Below are 23,158 nucleotides of genomic sequence, written 5' to 3'. Positions count from 1 at the left end.
TTTCTGGCCACACGCTAGCCATGTGATCGTTCCAGGTCCAGGGATTGAACCTATGCCTCAGCGGTGACACAAGCCACTGCAGGGACCACACAGGATCCTTAACCTGCTGCACCACTAGAGAACTCCCCAAAGTGATCTTTTAAATTCATAAGCTGAACCTCATCAGGTCTCTGTTCAAAACCCTCCCTTGGCGTCCCACTGCAATTGGAGTAAAAGCCAACAGCCTCACCTGGGCTGTCAGAATCCACAAGGCCAGCCCTCACACCCCCTCTCTGATGTCAGATCTTGCCACTCTTGCCCTTGTCATTCTGCTCAAGACACACCAGCTTCCTTGTCATTTCTCAAACACACCAAGCACCCTTCCACCTGAAGCCCTTTGTATGAACTAGTTCCTTTCCTGAAATGATTTTTTTGTTGTTGTTTTTGCCCATGCCCAAGGCCTGAGGTAGTTCCTTGGCCAGGAATCGAACCCAACCCACAGCGGTGACAATGCTGGGTCCGTAATCACTCGGCCACCAGGGAACTCCATGAAATGATCCTCAAAATGTCCACTCATGTCTCAGTTCAAATGTCACTTCGTCAGCGATTCCTCCTCTGGTCATCCAATCAAAAACAGAAGAGTTCATGTTGTGGTGCAGCAGAAATGAATCCACTAGCACGAGTTTGTGGGTTCGATTCCTGGCCTCACTCAGTGGGTTAAGGAGCTGGCATTGCTATGAGCTGTGGTGTAGTTCACAAACACGGCTCCGATCCCATGTTGCTGTGGCTGTGGTGTAGACCAGCAGCTACAGCTCTGATTCGACCCTTAGCCTGGGAACTTCCATATTCCCTGGGTGTGGTCCTAAAAAGCAGAAAAAAAAAAAAAAAAAAGAAGAAGAAGAAGAAGAAGCACTTCTCTTGTCACTGTTAAGAGAACAGACTCTAGTATGTACACTGTGTATTTGGAGAGTGAAGCCACTGGATGGCTTGGAGACTTAATGCATGAAAGGCTCAAGGACGGCACCCAGGTTTCCAGTTCAAAACAACTAAGTGAGATGGTGGTGGTCCCAGTAATGAGATTTAATGAGGCTGGAGGTGAAGCAGATTGGGGGAGGGAGATCATGCGTGTATTCTGGACATGTTTATTTTGTAGTGTCCACAAGCCAGGCAGGAAAAGATGCTGAGCAGGCTTTGGGGCTGGAATGCAGAAAGAAGATAGGTCTGACCTGCAGAGGAATTTGGGAATTGCATGGAGTCCAGTGACCAAAGCCAGGGGAATGGATGAGATTGTCTAGCAGGAGAAGGTAGAGGCGAAAAAAAAAGAAAGGTCCAGGGAGAGGCCTGACAGAGGCTGAAAGGAGACAGCAGAGGAGAAATCAGACAGACAGGAGGGAAACCGGGAGGATGGGATTTCAGAAGCTGGAGGAAAAATGAAGCGTTACAGTGGGAGACAGTGGTCGTACACGTTGGTGGCTGCTGAGGACAAATGTGCATAAGAGAGACACAGAGCCACTGGATTTAGAGATGAGGTCCCTGGATCTCCGGGGCAGGAGCATGTAGACTCAAGTTAATGGGAAGCAAGGGAAAGAGCGTGCTGTCAGGCAACTGATGTCTTTCGCAACCCATCTACCCTCGAGGCGGAGCACGGCAGGCTTTCCCAGGTCATCTGAAATACAGAGCCGCCTGGGGCTGCACCAATCCAACAGTCATTTGTTAAGTCATCTTATATCACCGCTATCAGTGGACGCAGCGGCTCACTCCCTCCTCTTTGCCGGGTTTTCCTCGCTTAGAGGCCAGGACACCTCTCTGCTTGGTTCTCCACCATCAAGCCTCACTCCTCCGTGTCTACCCTGATCCTCCTCCCCTCTTTCCCTACTCACCACCTTGGCGACGGCACACCAAGGTGAGACTTTTAAAACACCACCTCTATGCAGACACATCACAAATGGATGTATACTGTGTTTTTATGTGGAGAGGCTAAAGAGGCAGAAGTGGGAGTTGGGGGGGGCGGGTACAGAGGATGAGCTTTTTTTTTTTGTCTGTTTTTTTTAGGGTTGCACCCACGGCATATGGAAGTTCCCAGGCCTGGGGTCGAGTTCCCAGGCCAGCCTACACCACAGCCACAGCAACACCAGATCTGAGCCGTGTCTGAGATCTACATCACAGCTCATGGCAACGTCAGATCCTTAACCCACTGAGCAAGACCAGGGATGGAACCCGCATCCTCATAAATACTAGTTGGGTTCGTTACCTCTGAGCCATAACGGGAACTCCCTGGATGTACTTAAGGAAGTGGGCCGATGTGGTAAATCCTGAAGGCCCTTAAAAGGTCCTTTTCTTTTTAAAAAAAAAAAAATTTTATTGGCGTGTAGTTGATGTACAATGATTTACAATGTTGTATTGGTTTCTGGTAAGTGATTCAGTTTTATGCATATTCTTTTCCATTATGGTTTATTACAAGATACTGAATATAGTTCCCTGTACTATACAGTAGGGCCTTGTTATTTATCTATTTTACACGTGTAGCAGTTTTATCTGTTAATTCCAATTCCTAATTTATCCCTTCCCCCCCATTTCCCTTTGATAACCATAAATTTGTGCTCTATGGCTGTGAGTCTCTTTCTGCTTTGTAAATAAGTTCATTTGTATCATGTTTTAGATTCCACATACAAGTAATATCATAAGATATTTATCTTTCTTTTTTTGGCTGACTTCATTTAGTATGATAATCACTAGGTCCATCCGTGTTGCTTCAAATGGCATTATTTCATTCCTTTTTGTCTTTTTTTCTTTTTCGGGGGGGGGGGCGCACGCACAGCATATGGAGGTTCCCAGGCTAGGGGTCTAATTGGAACTGCAGCTGCCAGCCTAGCCACAGCCATAGCAACAGCAGATCCAAGCTGCATCTGTGACCTACACCACAGCTGATGGCCACACCAGATCCTTTAACCCAGAGTGAAGCCAAGGATCAAACCCACATCCTCATGGATACTAGTCAGATTCATAAACTGCTGAGCCATAGTGGGAACTCCCTCATTCTTTTTTATGGCTGAGTAGTATTCCATTGTATATATCAATGATAGTATTTGCTACGACATTTAGTGTCCACTGGATATATTTCAAGTTTACTAACAGTTTTATTTTAAATGATCTATAGTTATATTTGGGATATTATATCTTCTGCTCCAGATCAAACTTTTAATTAAAATTAAAATTTTTAATTTTCAAAATTTTTTGGCCCTTCCCACGTCATGTAGAATTTCCTGGGCCAGTGATCCAACGTGAGCCACAGCAGTGACAATGCCCAATCTTTAATCCACTAGTCCACCAAGGAACTCTGAAAAATTTTAGCTGCCAACTTTAAAATATTCTAGAAGGTATTTTTTTTTAACACCTCACCCACAGCATATGGAAGTTCCTGGCCACAGATTGGATCCAAGCCACAGCTGCGACCTATGCTGCAGCTGTGGCAATGCCAGATCCTTTAACCCATTGTGTGGCGCCAGAGATCAAATGGGCACTTCCATAGCAACCCGAGCCACTGCAATCAGATTCTTAACCCACTGTGGCACAGCAGGAACTCCCTAGAAGGTAATTCCTTTAGAAGGACATAACCAAAAAGTTTGAAGACCATGTGTTTCACTGTATAAAAAGTTTATGTGAAATTTCACTGTTAAGTCATACTTTTTAGGGTGATATCAATAATGTAAAGGTAAATTTATTTTTAGATATTGCAATATTTAATAGGGAAATCTGAGAAACTGACATTGAAGTGTTCCCGTCTTGGCCCAGCGGTTAAACTGACTGATATCCACGAGGACGAGGGTTCCATCCTGGGCCTCACTCAGTGGGTTAAGGATCTGGTGTGGTTGTGGCTGTGGTGTAGGCCATCGGCTAAGCTCCAATTTGACCTCTAGCCTGGGAACCTCCATATGCTGTGGTGTGGCCCCAAAAAGACAAAAAAAAAAAAAGAGAATTGACACTGAAGGTGGTACTTGACTGGTGGAAAGGAGTGACTGAAGAGGTGGGGGGAGTGACGCTCAATGAAGATAAAGAGGCAGGTGGGAGCAAAGCTGAAGGCTGTGGAGGGTTTCAACTTCAAAGCAGCAAGAAACCATTACAACAGGGCAAAGAGGTGAGCAGAACTGGTTTTTAAGGCAGCTGCTCCAACTTCCAGGAGGAGAAGGAGGTGAGATAAGGGGAATACAAGGTTGATATGCATAGTCTAGACATCGAATTTCACCTCTTTTCTTGACAACTTGCTCAAAAACTATGGCCAAATCTGTTCATCTCTATCACCAAAAGTGGCTCGGACCACAGAGTTCCTGTTGTGGCTCAGCGGGTTAAGAACCCCACATAATGTCCGTGAGGATGTGGGTTCCATCCCAGGCCTTGGCAGTGGGTTAAGGATCTGGAAGCTGCAGCAGAGGTCACAGATGCAGCTCAGGCCCAGTGTTACTGTGGCTGTGGCTCAGGCCTGGGGTTGCTGTGGCTATGACATAGGCCTGCAGCTCCAGCTCAACCCATGGTCTGGGAACTTCCATATGTGACAGGTGCAGCTCTAAAAAAAAAAAAAAGTGACTTAAATTCTAGCTCTTTCTTAAAAGGAATGTTCCTATCGAATATGAAGTAATTTTAGCTTTTTAAATTTAAAATTTTTAATCTCTTGGGGAGACTAGTGAAGACATATAATATTACCAAGAAAAAATTTCAATTACTAAGCAATTTGTTTCTCTCACGAGAATTGATAGATGCATCTTACACTTAACAGGTGCGTGATTATTCCTGCATAACAAGCCATCCTAAAACTTCGTGGCTTGAGACAATAATAACCATTTCTTTTTTTTTTTTTTTTAGAGCCACACCCATGGCACATAGAAGTTCCAGGCTAAAAGTCGAATCAGAGCTACAGCTGCTGGCCTACTCTACAGCTACAGCAACACCTGATTCGAGCCGCATCTGTGACCATTTCTTTTGCCTACAGATCTGCAGCAGCTGGGCAGAGATCAGTGGGATGGTTCATGCCTGCTCCTTCTTGAATAAGCTGGGACAGCTTGACTGGAGGCTGGAGGATCTGGTTCCAAACTGGCTCATTCTGCATGGTTGAGGGCTGAGAGCCAGGGGCCCGAGGTCCTATGTGCCTGATGAGAACAGCAGAAATCTCCTTCAAACTCTTGTACTCAGAGATGCTCAAACTCTAGCATGGCTTCTAGCAGCATAAGGCTGTGTCCTCGAATGACTCCAGACCCCATTAAACGACCTGCCTGAGAAAGGTCAGTGCTGCCGGAATTTAAATTCTTGCCAATGCCTGATGAGAGGCCCCAGACCTCCCTTTCTTACAGCATTTACTAACAAGGGCTTTCAATTATAATTCTTTCTTTTGTCCTTTTGAGATGTACAGTTGTCCTTGGTATCTGTGGGAACTGGTTCCAGGAGTCCTAAAAATACCAAAATATGCTGAGACTCAAGCCTCTTATATAAAATGTGATAGTATTTCCATATAAGTCATGTATATCCTCACGTAGAATTTATTTACTTATTTGTTTGTTTGCATGTTTACGGCTGCGCTGGCAGCATATGGAAGTTTCCAGGCCAGGATCAAACCCATGCTGCCAAGGGATAGTGCCGGGTCATTTACCCCTGTGCCACAGTGGGAACTCTTTTCTGTGTAAGCTTTAAATCATCACTAGATTACTTACAAAACCTAATACAATGTACATATGATGTAAATAGTTGTAAATATAATGTAAATACTATTTAATAGTTGCCAGGATGAGTGGCAAATGCAAGTTTTGCTATTTAGAACTTTCTGGAATTTTTTTTAAGATGGGCATGCCTAAGGCACACAGAAGTTCCCTGCCCAGGGACTGAACCTATATCACAGCAGCCACCCGAGCTGCTGCAGTTACAATGCCAGATCCTTAAATTACTATACCCCAGGGGAACTCCTGAACTTTCTGAAAATAAAAAAAAATATATATATATATATATTTTAGGGCCGCGCCCACGGCATATGGAAGTTCTCAGGCTAGGGGTCAAATCAGAGCTACAACTGCTGCCCTAAGCCACAGCCACAGCAATGGCCAGATCTGAGCCGAGTCTTCAACCTATACCACACTTCACGGCAACGCCAGATCCCCAACCCACTGAGTGAGGCCAGGGATCAAACCTGCAACCCCATGATTTCTACTCGTATTCGTTTCTGCTGCGCCACAACAGGAACTCATAAAAAATATATTTTTGATCCACAAATGATTGAACCTGTGGATGCACAACCTTTGCAGACTGAGGGCCCACTGCATCTTTTACATATCATGGGTGTTTTTCTTAATGACCTGTACATATTCCTTTGAAATGTAGTCATCAGGAAGGATATGGCCTCATCTCCCAGTCTCTGTGGGAGGATTGTCTTCTTCTTCTTCTTTTTTTTTTTTTTTTTGTCTTTTTGCCTTTTCTAGGGCCGCTTCCCTCGGCATATGGAGGTTCCCAGGCTAGGGGTCTAATTGGAGCTGTAGCTGCTGGCCTACACCAGAGCCACAGCAACTCCGGATCCAAGCCGTGTCTGCGACCTACATCACAGCTCATGGCAACGCCAGATCCTTAACCCACTGAGCAAGGCCAGGGATCCTTAACCCACTGTGCCACAATGGGAACTCCAGGGAGGGCTGTCTTCTAACTTCAACAAACTGACAACTAGCAGAACCTGGTGGCCTAATCACATTCATACTCACCAATCCTTCCTACTTTTTTTTCTTGAGCTCTGCTCTCGCACCATCTCTTCTCCTTCATCTCTCCTTTAAAACCTCAATCATCTCTGCACAAATCAAAACAGAACCCAGTTCTTCCCCCTAATGTCAGTAGTGATGGAATAAAATATTTTCATCCCTTTCACTGATGAAAGCTTCCTCTTGGAGAAGAGGCTTCTCCAAGGGACCTGGGCTTCCTCACAGTATGGTGGCTGGGTTTAGAGATTCAGTGGAAAGAGAGAGAGAAGTGACCCCATACAAAACTTCAATGCCTTAAGACTCCTAGTGCATGAAAATGTTTTATACTGTACCCCCTGTAAATCCATAAGGATTGGAAATATAGGGATTCATAAAGATTTGAACAGAGATAGCAAAATGAAAATAAAAGAATGAATTTAAAGCAACGGAGTGACTAAGAATAGTACAAATACAGTCACCTGTAGGTGAAGATAAATTCACCCTATGGGGAAAAAAGAATTAATACTTAAAAAAAAAATCCAATAATTACTTGAAAGTCTCACATGAAATTTAAAAACAGTAAAAAACTAAAAGAGACCCCTAAATTTGAATTTAGGCAGACTCTTACTATAATATTTATTTTTTAGATAAGGACGCGCAGGTGATGGGTATTCTGGGGACATCTTGGACACTACACCTTCTCAAGTCAATGTTTCTTGGATGGTTTCTCTTCAATACAGCCCTGCAAAAATGGTCTCTCTATGAGGAGGTACCTGAAATATACAAAAGTCCCTTTTATTTAACCCGGAGGGAGACGACACGAGATGATTTTTAAAATATGATTTTTGATCCCCGTGGGCTGGACTACATTTCCCAGCAGGCCTCACTCGGAACTACGGGTGCCGACGTGAGGTCTAGCGCCGTTGGCGGCGGCGCAGTCTTGAAGCGGGCGGCGGACAGGCGGGCGCTTTGCGGTTTGAATGGCTGCGGGCCCGGGCCCTCGGCTCACCTGAGGACCGGCCGCCCAGGTGTGCACTATGCCGTCGGGAGGCGACCAGTCGCCGCCGCCCCCTCCTCCCCCTCCGGCGGCGGCGGCCTCGGACGAGGAGGAGGAAGACGATGGCGAGGCGGAGGACGCCGCGCAGCCTTCTCGGTCGCCAGCCCCTCAGACCCAGCAACGGTTTGAAGAGCTGTGCAGCCGACTGAACATGGACGAGGCGGCGCGGGCGGAGGCCTGGGACAGCTACCGGAGCATGAGCGAGAGCTACACGCTGGAGGTGAGCCCGGGGGAGGAGACCAGCGGCTTTCTGGGCCTAGTGGTCGCGCCTCGCCTCCGGGGACGGGGCCCCATCTCACCCCGGCTAGGACGCCCTGCGGGGGGATCCCCCGGGCCGACCCCAGCCTTGAGCCGGGAGGGAAACCTCTCTGCGCAGCTTCGTTCTGGAAACCTGGCTCTTGAAAAACTCTTGACGGTCCGGAAAGTGAACCCTGACTCGCTGCTCTTCCCTCTCCGGTTCCGAAGGGAGAACAGCCCTTGCCCTAAAGTAGCACTGCGAGGCTGAGGTTGGGCTGGAGTCCAATTACAAAAACACAACCACCTTGTTGGCAGAATGAACAGGTGCAGTTGTCAAGATCAAGACCATACTCGGGGGGGTGGGGGTGGGGTGCAGGGACTTGCCTACGTTCGCACCGAGATTAACCCGATTTTAGCGCCTGCGTTTCCAGGCTTCTTCAGTTCTTTTCCTCTTGTAGCAAATTGCTTTCGTTCAGGCAGTGTATCCGTTTGAGTACATTGTTAACGTTTCGGGCTGTGTTTATGTATGTGTAAACAAAGACGAATCTTCCGTAGAGCAAAAGAAACGAGCTTTCTGCCTGCCTAGATATAGACTCACGTCTCTAGGAAGTCAGAAATGGGGCGACCTTGGGGACCTTTTGGTCCCCCCAGACATTGCACAGGACTCTTATAGTCGCTGTGATCAAGGTGTGTTTTGTCTCTTTCTTTGGACGGGGCTTGCAGAGGAGAAAAATGGCCATTCTAGCCAGTGAGGCTCTACTCTGTAGGCACCTCCCCTTTATGGGCCAATGGGAAGTGACACGGAAGTCTACATTGTTTATCTGCTGTTTGACTGCCTGTTTGAGTGGTATTTAAACAGGAGGCCATATGATTTTCTTAAGTTATTTTATAGTTTATGGCAAGTAGGCGAATAGGCTCAGAATGGGAAGGTCTAACTGAGGTGTTATTTAACTAAAATCAGTTTTCTTTTATGTTACAGGGAAATGATCTTCATTGGTTAGCATGTGCCTTATACGTGGCTTGCAGAAAATCTGTGCCAACTGTAAGCAAAGGAACAGTTGAGGGAAACTATGTATCTTTAACCAGAATCCTGAGATGTTCAGAGCAGAGGTAACTCAGCTATATTAGAGTTTGTAGTGTGACTAATATAAAAGCTTATAAATCACAGTGACCATGAGAATTCTCTTTATTTATTATTTTCTGAGCATTTGTACCTATGGAGTGCTAAATTTAGAAGCTAGGTCATGGTTTTCCTTTACCACATCTAAGTTAGTATCCATTATATGTTATTTATTTGTCAAAAAGTATTTACATTTTATTTTATTTTATTTTGCTTTTTAGGGCCACACCCGTGGCATATGGAAGTTCCCAGATTAGGGGTCAAATAGGAGCTGTGGCCTACGCCACAGCAATGCCAGATCTGAGTTGCATCTGCGACCTACACCACAGCTCACAGCAACCCTAGATCTTAACCCACTGAGCAAGGCCAGGGATCAAACCCACATCCTCATGGATACTAGTTGGGTTCATTACTGCTGAGCCATAATGGGAACTCCTTAAATTTTAATGTACTGGGCATTTGTATAAAGTGTTTACTATTAAAGGTTATGACTCATCCTTATGTAATATTGGGAGAATTCTAAATAAGGATATTCTAAAATGAAAAGGTAATAAAATATTATATGGTGTTAAATTTAGAGCTACGTACACAAGACTTGTATCTTATATATGGAACATGTAAATACTTAGTTTCCTCTTTGGAGGATAAGCAACAGTGTTATAATCAATTATACAAAAGTTCAAATGGTGTTTTAAAGAGGAGGTAGAAACTGCTTTTTCTGTTGATTGATTACATTTATCATTTATGCCTTTTGAGTTAATTTTCTCAAATTAAAGACTGGTGGAAAAAGAATGTTTGGCATTTTGGAGGAAATACCAAAATTTATCTTCCTAATGGCTTAAAAAAATCACTATTAAAATATTTTACAATAAATTTGTAAAATAAATTACAAGAACTATAATCTTTTAGCTGTGGCCTTTTTTTTTTTTTTTTTTTTTTTTTTTTTTTTTTTTTTTAATGGCTGCACCCATGGCATATGGAAGTTCCCAGGCCAGGGATTGAATTCAAGCCACAACTATGACCTGTGCAGCTGCAGCAGTGCTGATCCTTTAACCCACTGCACTGGGCTGGGGATTGAATCTGTGCCTCTGCAGCAACCTGAGCTGCTGCAGTTGGGTTCTTAACCCACTGCCCCATAGTGGGAACTTCATCTAGTCTATTTATTAACCTTGAACTTCATCCTGAGTTATATTTAGGCCTAAGAACAAGAGGGAGTACATAAAGAGTTGAACACCTGGGCTGTAAACCTGCAAAAGAGAAGTGGTCTTTCTTTTATTTTCTTTTTTTATGGCTGCACCTGCAGCATATAGCATATGGAAGTTCCAGGGCTAGGGGTTGATTGGGAGCTGCAGCTGCAGGCCTGTGCCATAGCCACAGCAACAGTGGATCCAAGCTGATTCTGTGACCTACACCGCAGCTTGCAACAATGTGGGATCCTTAATCCCCTGAGCAAGGCCAGAGATCAAACCAATGTCCTCACAGAGACAGTGTCATTGAGTTCTTAACGCACTGAGCTGCAACAGGAATTCCCAGAAGTGGACTTTAATAAGGTACAAAAGTATAATCATTATGAAAAAGAAAAGTAGAGGCAGAGTAATCCAGTCAAGTGACAGATAAGGAACTTTATTTATTTATTTATTTATTTTGCCATTTCTTGGGCCGCTCCCTCGGCATATGGAGGTTCCCAGGCTAGGGGTCGAATCGGAGCTGTAGCTGCCAGCCTACACCAGAGCCACAGCAACGCAGGATCATTAACCCACTGAGCAAGGGCAGGGATCGAACCCACAACCTCATGGTTCCTAGTCAGATTCATCAACCACTGCGCCACGACGGGAACTCCAGATAAGAAACTTTAAAAGCAAAAGTCAAATTATGGAATCATCATTTTCAGCTATAGTAAACTAAACTTATCTAATGTTTTAATATAAGTAATGTCTTAGACTTCAGTTTTATTTCCATTTCAAAAGCTCAGTTTTTATTTTAAAATTTTTACCTATGGGTTCAGATTATTTACTTTTCTGCTGGACTAAATGGATTAAAAACAAAGAGCACACTGGGGGAAGATATTTACAATGTAACAAAAGATCAGTATCCAGAATTATGTTAAGAACTAACAAATAGTTAAGTGATTGACAAATAGCTGCTAAAAAATGGGAAAGGTGTACGATTTCACAAAGATCTAAATTCACCTAGCTAATAGATCTAGGCAAAGATGTTCAGTCTTGCTAATAACCAAGGAAGTTTAAGATAATATTTCATTCTCATCAGATTGGGGAAATTTGAAGTCTTATAATAGCAAATTTGGTCACTATGTAGAGAGACAAGGACTCTGTACTGCTAGTGTACCTTGGGGAGAGTGTAAATTGGCACAATCACTTTAGTGGGAAATTTGGCAGTGGCTAGTAAAGTTGAAGATGCATATTCTCTGACTCAGCAATTCTACCTCTTGGAGTATTTCTTAAAGAAACTCAAGCATGCATGTTAATTACACATTTTTGATTAAAATGAAAAATCAGAAACCTCAATTTCCATTAGTTGGAGAATGAATACGAAAAGTGGCAGTTCATAGGAAGGAATATTTTTAGCAATTAAAATGAATGAATTAGATCTAAGTGTATCAACATTAATCTTATAAACATTGAATGAAAAAGCCAGTTGTAGAATGCTCCTTACAGTATGGTACCATTTATATAAAATTTTAAAACCACACATTAGAAAAGATACTACTGTTTGGGGATGGAGATATAATCACATAGTAAGTGTAAAAACGTGGATAAAGAGGACTCAGACTGTAGAATGGTGGTTGTCTTTGGGGAACAAGAGTGGGGAATGGAATTGGGGAAAAGTACAAATGGGAACTCTGGCCGTTTCTATAGAATCTAAAGCAAGTATGTCAACATTTATTTGATATGTTAATATTTGTTAAATCTGGCAATTGGTACCTGAATGTTGGTTATGTTCTCTAATTACTTATTTTGTATTATACAATTAATAATTTTTGAAAAAATTTTCAGGTAAACTGAGCAAAAGAGATTAGGAAAATTAGATTTGGAAGATGAGAAAAAAAAATCAACCAGCCTGTGAGATTAAGCTAGTCAGAGGCATGAGCTGTGATTCTATATCACTTTCTAAAAGTAATATAATTTAATGAGTTAGTTTTGATTTGCTTTTATTATCTATATTTGTATATTTTACCTTTGTGTTAATTACAAACATAGCATTTTTTATTTTTAATAACAGCTTAATTGAATTTTTTAACAAGATGAAGAAGTGGGAAGACATGGCTAATCTACCCCCACATTTCAGAGAACGTACTGAGAGATTAGAAAGAAACTTCACTGTTTCTGCTGTAATTTTTAAGAAGTATGAACCCATTTTTCAGGACATTTTTAAATATCCCCAAGAGGAGCAGCCTCGTCAACAAAGAGGAAGAAAACAGCGGTATGTTTTTATATTTATTAAGCAGGAAGGCGCATGTGTCTGTCTCTGCTGCAGTTTTGATCCCTCAGTTTATTCTGCCAGTCTGAAGAAAGAATTGATTTCATAAATAAACTTTTTCTCCAGTATCTTTCTTTTAATAAAATTTCTTGCTTCTCATTGTATGTTAGCTCTGAAGAATTTGGCTTCTTTAATATTTCAAAATGTGTGGAATCTTTGCTTATATCAACTTTCCCTTTTCATTTAAACAACCAAAAATGCAAAAGCAGACCTTAGATACTTTCACCAACTAGCCACCTTGGGTATAGAATTTGACTGCTTAATTTCCTATTATTGACTATATTGATTATTTCTGTTATTTTGTACATAATACATATAAACTATTTTTTTTTTTTGTCTTTTTGGGGCCACACCCACAGCATATGGAGGTTCCCAGGCTAGGGGTTGAATTGGAGCTGCAGCCTCCAGCCTACACCACAGCTGCAGCAACGCCAGATCCGAGCCTCATCTGTGATCTACACCACAGCCATGGCAATGCCAGATCCTTAACCCACTGAGTAAGGCCAGGGATTGAACCCCATGTCCTCGTAGATGCTGGCCAGACCGTTTCTGTGGTTGTTAGCCTCATTGCAGCCACGACGGGAACTCCTAAACTATTTTTTTATTTGACTTTCATGTCAAATTGAGTAATAAAAAAGTTCCCCTGAAAAGGCATCTCTTTGTATTTTGATATTTACAACTAGTGAAAGTTAAGAAACTGGATTGGGGGAGAAGTGGAACTGAAATTGTTACGAAATTGTGCTTCTGTGTCTGCAAAGGCGGTAAACTACTCTGGCTCAATGTTTTTCCTCTCTTCTGGTAGAAAAGGGAAATTATGGGATTCAAATTCTCTACCTTTATCAAAAAAAGTTTTTTCATAAAGTAGAAATGGAAATTTATTCTTAAAATAGAACTAGAAAAATGTTGACAAGAAAGGTAGGGGAGGAGTTCTCTGGTGGCCTGGCGGCTGGGGACTCGACATTGTCACTGCTGTGGCTCTGGTTACTCTTGTGGCTCAGGTTTGATCCCTGGCCTGGGAACTTTTGCATGTCACAGGTGTGGCCAAAAAAGAAAAAAAAGGTAGGGGAAAAGGAGTCATTGTAATTGAAGAAAATGTTTGCTTCTCTTTCAATATAAAAATGTTTCCAAATTGTGAAGGATGTTTACAGTAAGTGAACAGCTTTAAAAAATGAAATATTGGGAGTTTCCATCGTGGCGCAGTGGTTAACGAATCTGGCTAGGATCCATGAGGTTGTGGGTTCGATCCCTGACCTTGCTCAGTGGGTTAACGATCCGGCATTGCCATGAGCTGTGGTGTAGATTGTAGACGCGGCTTGGATCCCGAGTTGCTGTGGCTCTGGTGTAGGCTGGCGGCTACAGCTCCGATTCGACCCCTAGCCTGAGAACCTCCATATGCCGAGGGAGCGGCCCAAGAAATGGCAAAAAAAAGACCAAAAAAAAAAAAGAAAAGAAAAGAAATATTGTATGTTTTTATGTAGTTGACCCCATTGATATGGAAGCAGTTGGTCTAGTTTTCTTGCAGTTTTTGGGGGAATTGTCCATTTAGAAATAAGTATTCTAAAGTTTGGATAGAGGCTTGTTTCTGAATCTGAGTGAGGCTGATATCATTTATAGAAAGATAGAGGATATCTTTGGAGCGTTGTAGAAAATTATTTCAGTACAAAGAAGTATATACCACTTAATTCTAATTAAGGAAATTATAAGAGAACTTTATCTAAAAATTTTACATTTATACCACCCTGTTTACTTTAAAAAAATTTATTAGCATATAATTGGTTTACAGTGTTGTTTCTCACCCTGCGTACTTAGTATTAGTACTCTGGCTAGTAAGAGTAATAATGTTGTATATTTACTGAGCATTTATTATGGGGAAGAGACTCTTCTAAGACTTAAACATGTGTTAACTACCACAGCTTTATGAAGTTGATACTGTTGTTACAGGTGAGGGGAAACAAGCCTTTGAGAAGTTAAGTAATTTGGCCAAGGTCACACAGTGAGTGTGAAGCTCTTACTGAAATTTAAGTAGTCTGCCTTGCAGAACCCGTGTGATTCACCACGACTCAGAACTGATTTCACACACTAGTCTTTGAAAGTTTGTCACTGAGTAATATTTATTGAGAGCTCACTGTATGAACTACTTAGCTGGGTATTCTGTAGAACACAAATATTAAAAAAAATAATAAAACAACCCACAGTCACTGTCTTTTGAGAGCTTACAGTTAGTATAGTCAGCAAGTATATACAAAAGATAATAGGAATGTAGAACTTTTGAGGCAAAAATAAGCCACTGCGGATGGGCCAGTTAGTTAAGGTTCCATGGAATAAGAGGAAATAGGTCTGGAAGGAATGGTAGGATTCTGATAGGTGACTTTGGAGATGTAGATAGCCTTCTCTGCAGAGGACGAAGCATGAAGGTACCAAAGCAAAAGGAAATTTGGCTGAGTAGCTTAGGTTTCTCCCAGAGTTCTCAAGTTATAGAACCAGTTTTTAGAATTGCTTGAGTGGTTTTTTTTTTCCATTCTTATAGAGATATAATTGACATACAGAATGGTGTGAGTTTAACATGTACAGCAAAAGGAAATGATTACCACATTAAATTTAGTGAGTATCTGTCATCTCATATGGAAATACAAAATTAAAGAAATAGAGTTCTCTTGTGGTGCAGCGGATAAAGCACCCGGCCTTGTCACTTCTGTGGCTTGGGTTGCTGTTATGCTGCGGGTTCAGTCCTTGGTCCCAGAACTTCTGCATGCTGTGGGCATGGCTGGAAAAAAAAAAAAGAAAAAGAAATTTTCCTTGTGATCAGACCTCATAAGATTTATTCTCTTTACAACTTTCATACACAACATACAGCAGTGTTAATTATATCTATCATGTTGTACATTATATCCCTAGTATTTATTTATCATATATATCATATATCCCTAGTACTTATTTATCAGCTTAACCTTTTCAGGTTTAAGCTGAAAAGTTTGATTTTTATCTTGGGAGGCATCAAAACTAGATCATTAATCATATGCTTATAGTGGAGAGATGGCTTTTTTTTTTTTTTTTTTTTTTTTTTTGCTTTTCAGGGCTGCACCTGTGGCATATGGAAGTTCCCAGGCTAGGGATCTAATTGAAGGCTGCAGCTGCCAGCCTACACCACAGCCACAGCAATGTCAGATCTGAGCCACATCTTTGAACTACACCACAGTTCATGGCAACACCAGATCCTTAACCCACTGAGCAAGGCCAGGGATTGAACCCGCATTCTCATGGATGCCAGTCAGGTTCGTTACCTGCTGAGCCACAATGGGAACTCCCAAGAGACTGCTTTTTAAAACAAAGCACTGACATTTAATTCTTGCCATCGATTGGTGAATTAAATGCGGTATTATACCCAAGTAAATAGTCTTTTAGCAGATGAAGAAACTAAGGCGCATTGAGAGCAAGGGTACTTAGCTAATGACAATGCTGGACTAAACCCCAGTATTCAGATTCTTCTCTTCAAAGCACCTTGTTAGAAGAAGCCTACTGGGATATGGAGCTAACAGATGTCTAAACATTGGCAGAGGTTTTGGTAAAAAAACCAAGCTTAAAATTGGTCTGAAACTCCCTTTAGCAGATGACTTAGCAGAATACAACAGGTACTCTTATTTTTTCCCCCTCCTCCCTGCAACAGATACTCTTAATGATAGAAGTATAAGGACTTATAGGAAGCCCAGAATTTAACATGTCCTTTTGTGACTTGATATAATCTGGAATGTCTTTAGAGAAAGAGAGTTTGCAGTTCATCAGCTGTGATAGGAGAAAAATTGGAGGAATATCTGACTGCATACATGGGTTTAGAGCAGCATTAGGCTTATTGATGTCATCAAAAGAACTATTGTTACTTGTTTTATTTTCTACCTTACCTATCTTCACCCGGAAAAGCTTTTACAGTTCTTCAGAATTGTCTTCTAAGATAAGTGCTTTCCCTTGCTCCTAGCTATTTCCGTACTGGTATTTGGTTGGAGCACAACTTATACATTTTCCATGTGAAATGAATCTGCTGTCACTCCCTCTAACTGTGGGTTTTGTTTCTAACCTAGTTTACAGTCATTTGTCATGTCTTTTTCTGATTCTTCTGTTATCTCATGACTTTTTTCTCCCCAAAGGCGACAACCCTGTACCGTGTCTGAAGTTTTCCATTTTTGTTGGGTGCTTTTTATATATGCAAAAGGTAAGGAAAGAGTAATATTTATTTAAATATTAGTTTATTTAAAAGTTCAGCTACTATTTTTGTCAACCTATAATGTGTATCAGGAAAAGATTCTCACTGAAAAGTTTCTCAAGTGTTTTAATCTCAGATTCTTTTTAAGTATTGCCTTTTCTTAAGAGGGTTTTTTTTTTCCCCTTTTTACGGCCACGCCCAAGGCGTATGGAAGTTCCCAGGCTAGGGGTCGAATCAGAGCTGCAGCAGCCCACCCACGCCATAGCCATAGCAACGCCCGATCCAAGATCCAAGCCCTATCGGCGACCTACACCACAGCTCACAGCATCACAGGATCATTAACCCACTGAACGAGGCCAGGGATCGAACCCATGTCCTCATGGATACTAGTCAGGTCTGTTACCCCTGAGCCATGACGGGAACTCCATAAAAGAGTATTTTGAACTTCTTTACAATATCCCAAAATTCTTTTATTAAATGGAAAAATTTTTAACTTTGTTCTTATATAACATCTTTTCTAAAACATATTAGCTCAGAATTATGGACTAAAAACACGTTAGTGTTATCTATGCTTATACCTTGGGCTGTACTTTTCACAAGACATGTCATTTAATTGAATGGAATGGATCATTCTCAGAGTAGTTCAGATTACTTTTTACAACTTGTTCAGATAAATACACTTGATCAAATGCTTTTATTTATTTATTTATTTATTTATTTATTTATTTATTTGTCTTTTCTAGGGCCGCTCCCGCAGCATATGGAGTTTCCTAGGCCAGGGGGCGAATTGCAGCTGTAGCCGCCAGCCTACACCACAGCCACAGCAACGCTGGATCCTCATCCCACTGAGTGAGGCCAGGGATCGAACCTGAAACCTCATGGTTCCTAGTCGGATTCGTTAACCACTGAGCCACAACAGGAACTCCGATCAAATGCTTTTAGATGCCATTTTCTCTACCTTCTCATTTAACCTGCCCAAGGTCTGCATTCAGTGAAATATATTTTTATTACTGTATTTCTAAGCAGAAATTATTCTAGCAATTTAAAGAAAGTATAGTTACTTTAGTTACATAGGTTTTTTTCTTTAGACTATGTAGAATGCCTCTGCCATTAAGGTAGCCCAGTAAAATGCAAAGTTGTGAACAAAGAGTTATAGAGCTGGAAAGTGTTTCATAAATATGAGATTCTCATTATCAGATAAACTTGCCCAATTGTTTACTTTAATGATTAAGTAACTGAGACCCAGGAGCTAGCTGCTGGAAACAGAGCTAGGATTTGAATCCTGCTCTCCTAGCCCTTGGTTTCATTCTGGATGTGTAGGCGCTCTGGCAGGGATGTGTCACTCCATTGCTGTCGGAGTTTGATTTGTCTGATTGTAGCTGGTCTTTTCTAGCTAGTTAAGTTAGAACGTATCCCTCCTTCCCAGAGCTACATATTTGATTGAAAAGAAAAATCTTCTGTCGGAAATAAGCTCTTAGTTATTTTTATTTTCCAACCCCAAATGGATGCTTCTTTAGTGGCGATGAAGGTGGTGCGATCAGTGGCATGAACTTTAGAAAGATTTAAGAGCATATGAACTATTTTCATGGTGGTTGGGATGCTTGCTGTTCCTTGACTTACCGTGGCTCGTTTTATGTGTGATACTAATCCTGACAGTAGATTTTGGACAGGTATATCTGACTTCTAGGATTTTTATCTGTTTCATGTCTTATGGCGTATGTATACCTGGGAAGTAAGTATTTGGTACTATATAAATTATTTAAAAAGAAGTGTATTGTCCTCACTTAGGTTTTGGTCTCATTCGGTCAATGGGGGTGGCATTTTTTTAGCTCTGCAGTTAACTCAGTGTTTGAGTTTCACCTTACTGTTATTAATTTAGGCTGTAATTATTTGATCTGAAGAGCCTTTGTCTACTCACAGTCTAACACGATGATCTTATGATTCACTAGGATCTTTTCCAGTAGTTTAGTTGGTTTTATTCAGGTCTTGATTTAGTTATGTGGGAGGAGGTGTACTCTTGTATAGACACCTTTTTTCGTGACTCTCTCTGCAGTAATGGGCACCCCAGATTATCTTATTCCTGATAAATAAGCTAACTTTTCCCAGTTGTCTTTGTTGACTTCCTATAGCAAGTACATTCCAGTGACAAGTTTGGACTTGTTGTCATGAAGGGCCTTGTGGCCTGAGGACCCGTTAGGTGCCACTTCCTGTTTTACCTGATATCCCAAGTCTTCTCATTCCTGATAAATATGTTAATTCTGGAGGTTAAACAGATTATCTTTGTTGATTGAAAGAAAATATCTCACAAAGTGAGATTTATTTCTAAAGTCAGGATTTGAGAGGTAAAGCATGTCACGTTGGGAGAGTCCTCGCGTTTAAACTGGATTCCCATCTTTAGGGGCATTTCAGCTTTTTGTTACAAGTAACCGCGCTGCTGGTTTTTTCCTTCTATGGCAAGTACACACCAGTGACAAGTTTAGGCTTGTCAGTGTGATGGGCTTTGTAGCTTGAAACCAGTAGGTACCACTTCCTGTTTTACATTTGAGGAATTGAGTCTATTTTAATATTAAGCATCTTTATAGTGAAACCAAGCAAGGTAGTTTGGTTTTATCAATGCAAAATTTAACCTAATTATTTGCCTTTCTGGCAACAGAAAAATTTTTTTTCTCTTTAATCTGTGGAAATTGATTTGTTGAATGTTTCCATCTATGAAAAAAAAAGAATCATTTATCCTGATATGCTGAGGTAAGGGGTAACTTTCTTTAGAGGAAGGGAGGGAAAAAAGCCTGAAACAAAGCTGTGTGTGTGTGTGTGTGTGTGTGTATGTGTGTGCGCCTGCACATTTTGTATGCATTTGGGTACACATTTAGTGTGACAGTGTTAAAGTTTAGAAATAGTTCTTCAGATGTATGTTAGCTACTTAAATTTAATTCATCTGATGCTAAGAATGTAAAATCAATATGAAGCATATATATTCAGTGTTTAATGAAAGGGATATGTTTGAAGACAAATCTGGAAATATTTCAATTTCTAAGAATAATAAAACTGTTTAACTGCTTGTAAAAACTGCTTTCAGTGTTAGAGTAAACCAGCACTGCAGAAATAGCATGTTTCTATAAGTTTAAGTTTTGGTTTATTTTTTCTTCTGTTACCAAGCATTAGTAATTATTCCTGGGATATTAACTCTAGAGCTGAAATACCTTTAATTGTGGTCCTGTTGCTTTCATTTGTATGTGCTTGTATTATATTGAAAACTGTTTAAAATATTACTATTAGGAATCTGACAATAGTTTCTGGTCTTTTTAAAGTACCTACATGAAAAAATAATCACTTTTTCAGCTTTTCCCATCTAAGTGTTTCTATCAGTTTTCTTCTTTTAATTTTTTAAAACTTTATTATTTTTTTATTAGGGTATAGTCGTTTACAGTGTTGTGCCAGTTCCTGCTATACAGTAAAGTGACCCAGTCATACAGATATATACATTCTTCTACCAGCTTTCTTGACAGAAAAATACTTTAATAAAAAACAGTTTCTTAATTGTTCGAGGTAATTTATGATGTTTGTGTTTAGAATTTTCAAAAGGAAAACCAATGATGATAAAATTTTGGTCAGCTTCTAGGCATTTAATAAATGCTTATTTAATGAATATTAAATGAATGGCATTTTTGGTAAAGTTTTGGGTTTTATTAAATTTTTGGAAATTTGTTAAACAATAAGAGTAATATTTCAAAATGTAAATTTGCCTAAACACTTTCTGTAGCTCTTGAGTCAGCTTTGTATACTGTAGCATAATGTTTTAATTAAAGGAAGAAAGTTTTAAAATATTGTAAAGCTGATGCAAATTTAACTCTAGAATTGTTCATACTCCTGTAGGTAATTTCCCCATGATTAGTGATGATTTGGTTAACTCTTATCATCTTCTGCTGTGTGCTTTGGACTTAGTTTATGGAAATGCCCTTCAGTGTTCCAATCGTAAAGAACTGGTAAACCCTAATTTTAAAGGTAAGTTTGTAAATCAGAGACTATTGGAAAAGAAAAAAAAGACTGTTGGACAATTCACATTTCTACATTCTGTTTACTCTTGGGAGTTGTATACACAGTACAGATTTCCTAGCATTAGGGAACATAAATGCTTTTCACAGGATTCATTATCATAGTTATTCAGAGTACTTATAACTAGGAGTTGAGCATAAAAATATTTATGAAAAAAAGCACTTGCAAATATCACAAAATTTAAAGTCTTAGATGACAACTTTAGAAGCTTCTGAAATATATACTCAACAAGAAGAAGGAATTTAGAAACCTGGAGTAGCAAAGAGACATTAAAGCTGATGGTGTTTTTCTGTATTTGGCAAGCTTGGTGCCTGACACACACGGCGAGGTCAAAACAGATTTATTGAAAGAATCTCCATTTCAAATCTTTTCTACAGAATATGAGTAGTTATGGTTCTGAAATGAGTAAAATGAATTTTCAACTCTAAAAGATATGTGGAAATGATAATTATTTTGGCATTGCATTTAATAGGCCTTAAGGTATGTAATTTCTGTGAATGACATACTCTGAGACCAGATTATGATTTACGAAGCTAATATTAAAAAGTATTGATTGAGTTAGAATATAATGCTGCTATTTGAATAATATCTTGGTAGGGTTCTGAGTGATTGTCAGTTTTGGAGTGGTTACAATTAGAATTTCAGCTTGTCTGGCTCTCAAGGTAGATGTTTAATATTAGTGGAATTAGTTACTGGTTTTGTAAATTTTTTTTTTTTTTTGGCTGTACCCATGGTGTGTGAAAGTTCCCATGCCATAGTAGTGACAACACCAGATTCTTTTTTTTTTTTTTTTAATAATTATTTTTATTTTCCCACTGTACAGCAAGGGGGTCAGGTTATCCTTACATGTATACATTACAATTACATTTTTTCCCCCACCCTTTCTTCTGTTGCATCATGAGTATCTAGACAAAGTTCTCAATGCTATTCAGCAGGATCTCCTTGTAAATCTATTCTAAATGTGTCTGATAAGCCCAAGCTCCCGATCCCTCCCACTCCCTCCCCCTCCCATCAGGCAGCCACAAGTCTCTTCTCCAAGTCCATGATTTTCTTTTCTGAGGAGATGTTCATTTGTGCTGGATATTAGATTCCAGTTATAAGTGATATCATATGGTATTTGTCTTTGTCTTTCTGGCTCATTTCACTCAGTATGAGATCTCCAGTTCCATCCATGTTGCTGCAAATGGCATTATGTCATTCTTTTTTATGTCTGAGTAGTATTCCATTGACAACACCAGATTCTTAACCCACTGAGCCACGAAGGAACTCCCTGGTTTGGTAAATTTAGTGTTCTCCATATTCTGTCCTTTTATTTTCTTCCTAACTCCCTTTCATATTTCTGTATGGCTGCTTCCTTTCATCTTTTTCCCCTCTTCTTTTATTTATTATTTATTTTATCCTCTTGCTTTGAGTCTAGGGCAGGGATGGCTATAAATTAGTAAACACATCTAATATGGAATTAATATAATTAAATCTAAGTATAAAAAAGTACTTTGAATAGTAATTTTTTTCAAAGTTTTTTATTGGAATGTAAGGCTTATTTGCAAAATTTTGTGTTTTTTAGATCTTAGGGCAATATACTAAATTCTTTTTTAACTGTTACCAGGTAGATAATTAAATAATTGGAATCTTCTAAGTAGTGATATGTTTTGCCTCTGTTATTTTTGGTGTATATACCAAATATATATATGTATTTTTTTCTCTTTCCATGGCGGTACCTGTGGAGTATGGAAGTTCTTAGGCTAGGGGTGGAATCAGAGCTGCAGCTGAGGCTTATGCCACAGCCCCAGCAACACTGGTCCAAGCCGCACCTGCAGCCTACGCCATAACGTGAGGCAACATTGGATCCTTAAATCACTGAGCAAGGCTAGAGATCATACCGTCATCCTCAGAGAGACAGTGTTGGGTTCTTAGCCTGCTGAGCCACAGTGGGAACTCCTTGACGTTTATTTAAATAGAGTCAAATTAGGTCCTTATATACTATTTGTTATATACTCATATGCTAACTCACATGTTGATTAGACTCTATTATTTATATTTTAGTTTATTACAGTTTGGTTTATTCAGTGCTATCTCTGTTCTGTGATTGCATCATAGGCCTATCCGAAGACTTTCATGCTAAGGATTTTAAACCTTCCTCCGACCCACCTTGTGTTATTGAGAAACTCTGTTCCTTTCATGATGGCCTTGTTTTGGAAGCAAAGGGAATAAAGGAACATTTCTGGAAACCCTATATTAGGAAACTTTATGAAAAAAAGGTTTGTAAGTAGTAAAAACATAATTTGAAAATATCTTCTTGGCAAAGATTTTATTTA

General features: G+C 40.2%; 1 protein-coding gene across 6 annotated transcripts in view; it reads left to right on the top strand.

The window, feature by feature from the left end:
- RBL2 (RB transcriptional corepressor like 2) overlaps positions 7,579-23,158 on the top strand; it is a 44,330-nt gene continuing 28,750 nt past the window's right edge. For 2 of the 6 annotated variants that reach the window (XM_021094170.1, XM_021094167.1), the window contains exons 1-6: positions 7,609-7,960; positions 8,957-9,087; positions 12,338-12,538; positions 16,735-16,799; positions 20,664-20,792; positions 22,941-23,101. In XM_021094170.1, the coding sequence (XP_020949829.1) occupies positions 7,721-7,960; positions 8,957-9,087; positions 12,338-12,538; positions 16,735-16,799; positions 20,664-20,792; positions 22,941-23,101 (927 nt within the window). In that variant the 5' untranslated portion in view covers positions 7,609-7,720. Of the gene's footprint in view, positions 7,961-8,956; positions 9,088-12,337; positions 12,539-16,734; positions 16,800-17,663; positions 19,536-20,663; positions 20,793-22,940; positions 23,102-23,158 lie in introns of those variants that run through there. The other 4 variants (XM_021094168.1, XM_021094169.1, XM_021094171.1 and 1 more) reach the window with 4 other exon arrangements.

The sequence above is a fragment of the Sus scrofa genome, chromosome 6 (assembly GCF_000003025.6).
Source record: "Sus scrofa isolate TJ Tabasco breed Duroc chromosome 6, Sscrofa11.1, whole genome shotgun sequence".
Lineage (NCBI taxonomy): Eukaryota > Metazoa > Chordata > Mammalia > Artiodactyla > Suidae > Sus > Sus scrofa.
This window is presented reverse-complemented; position numbering and strand designations above follow the sequence as displayed.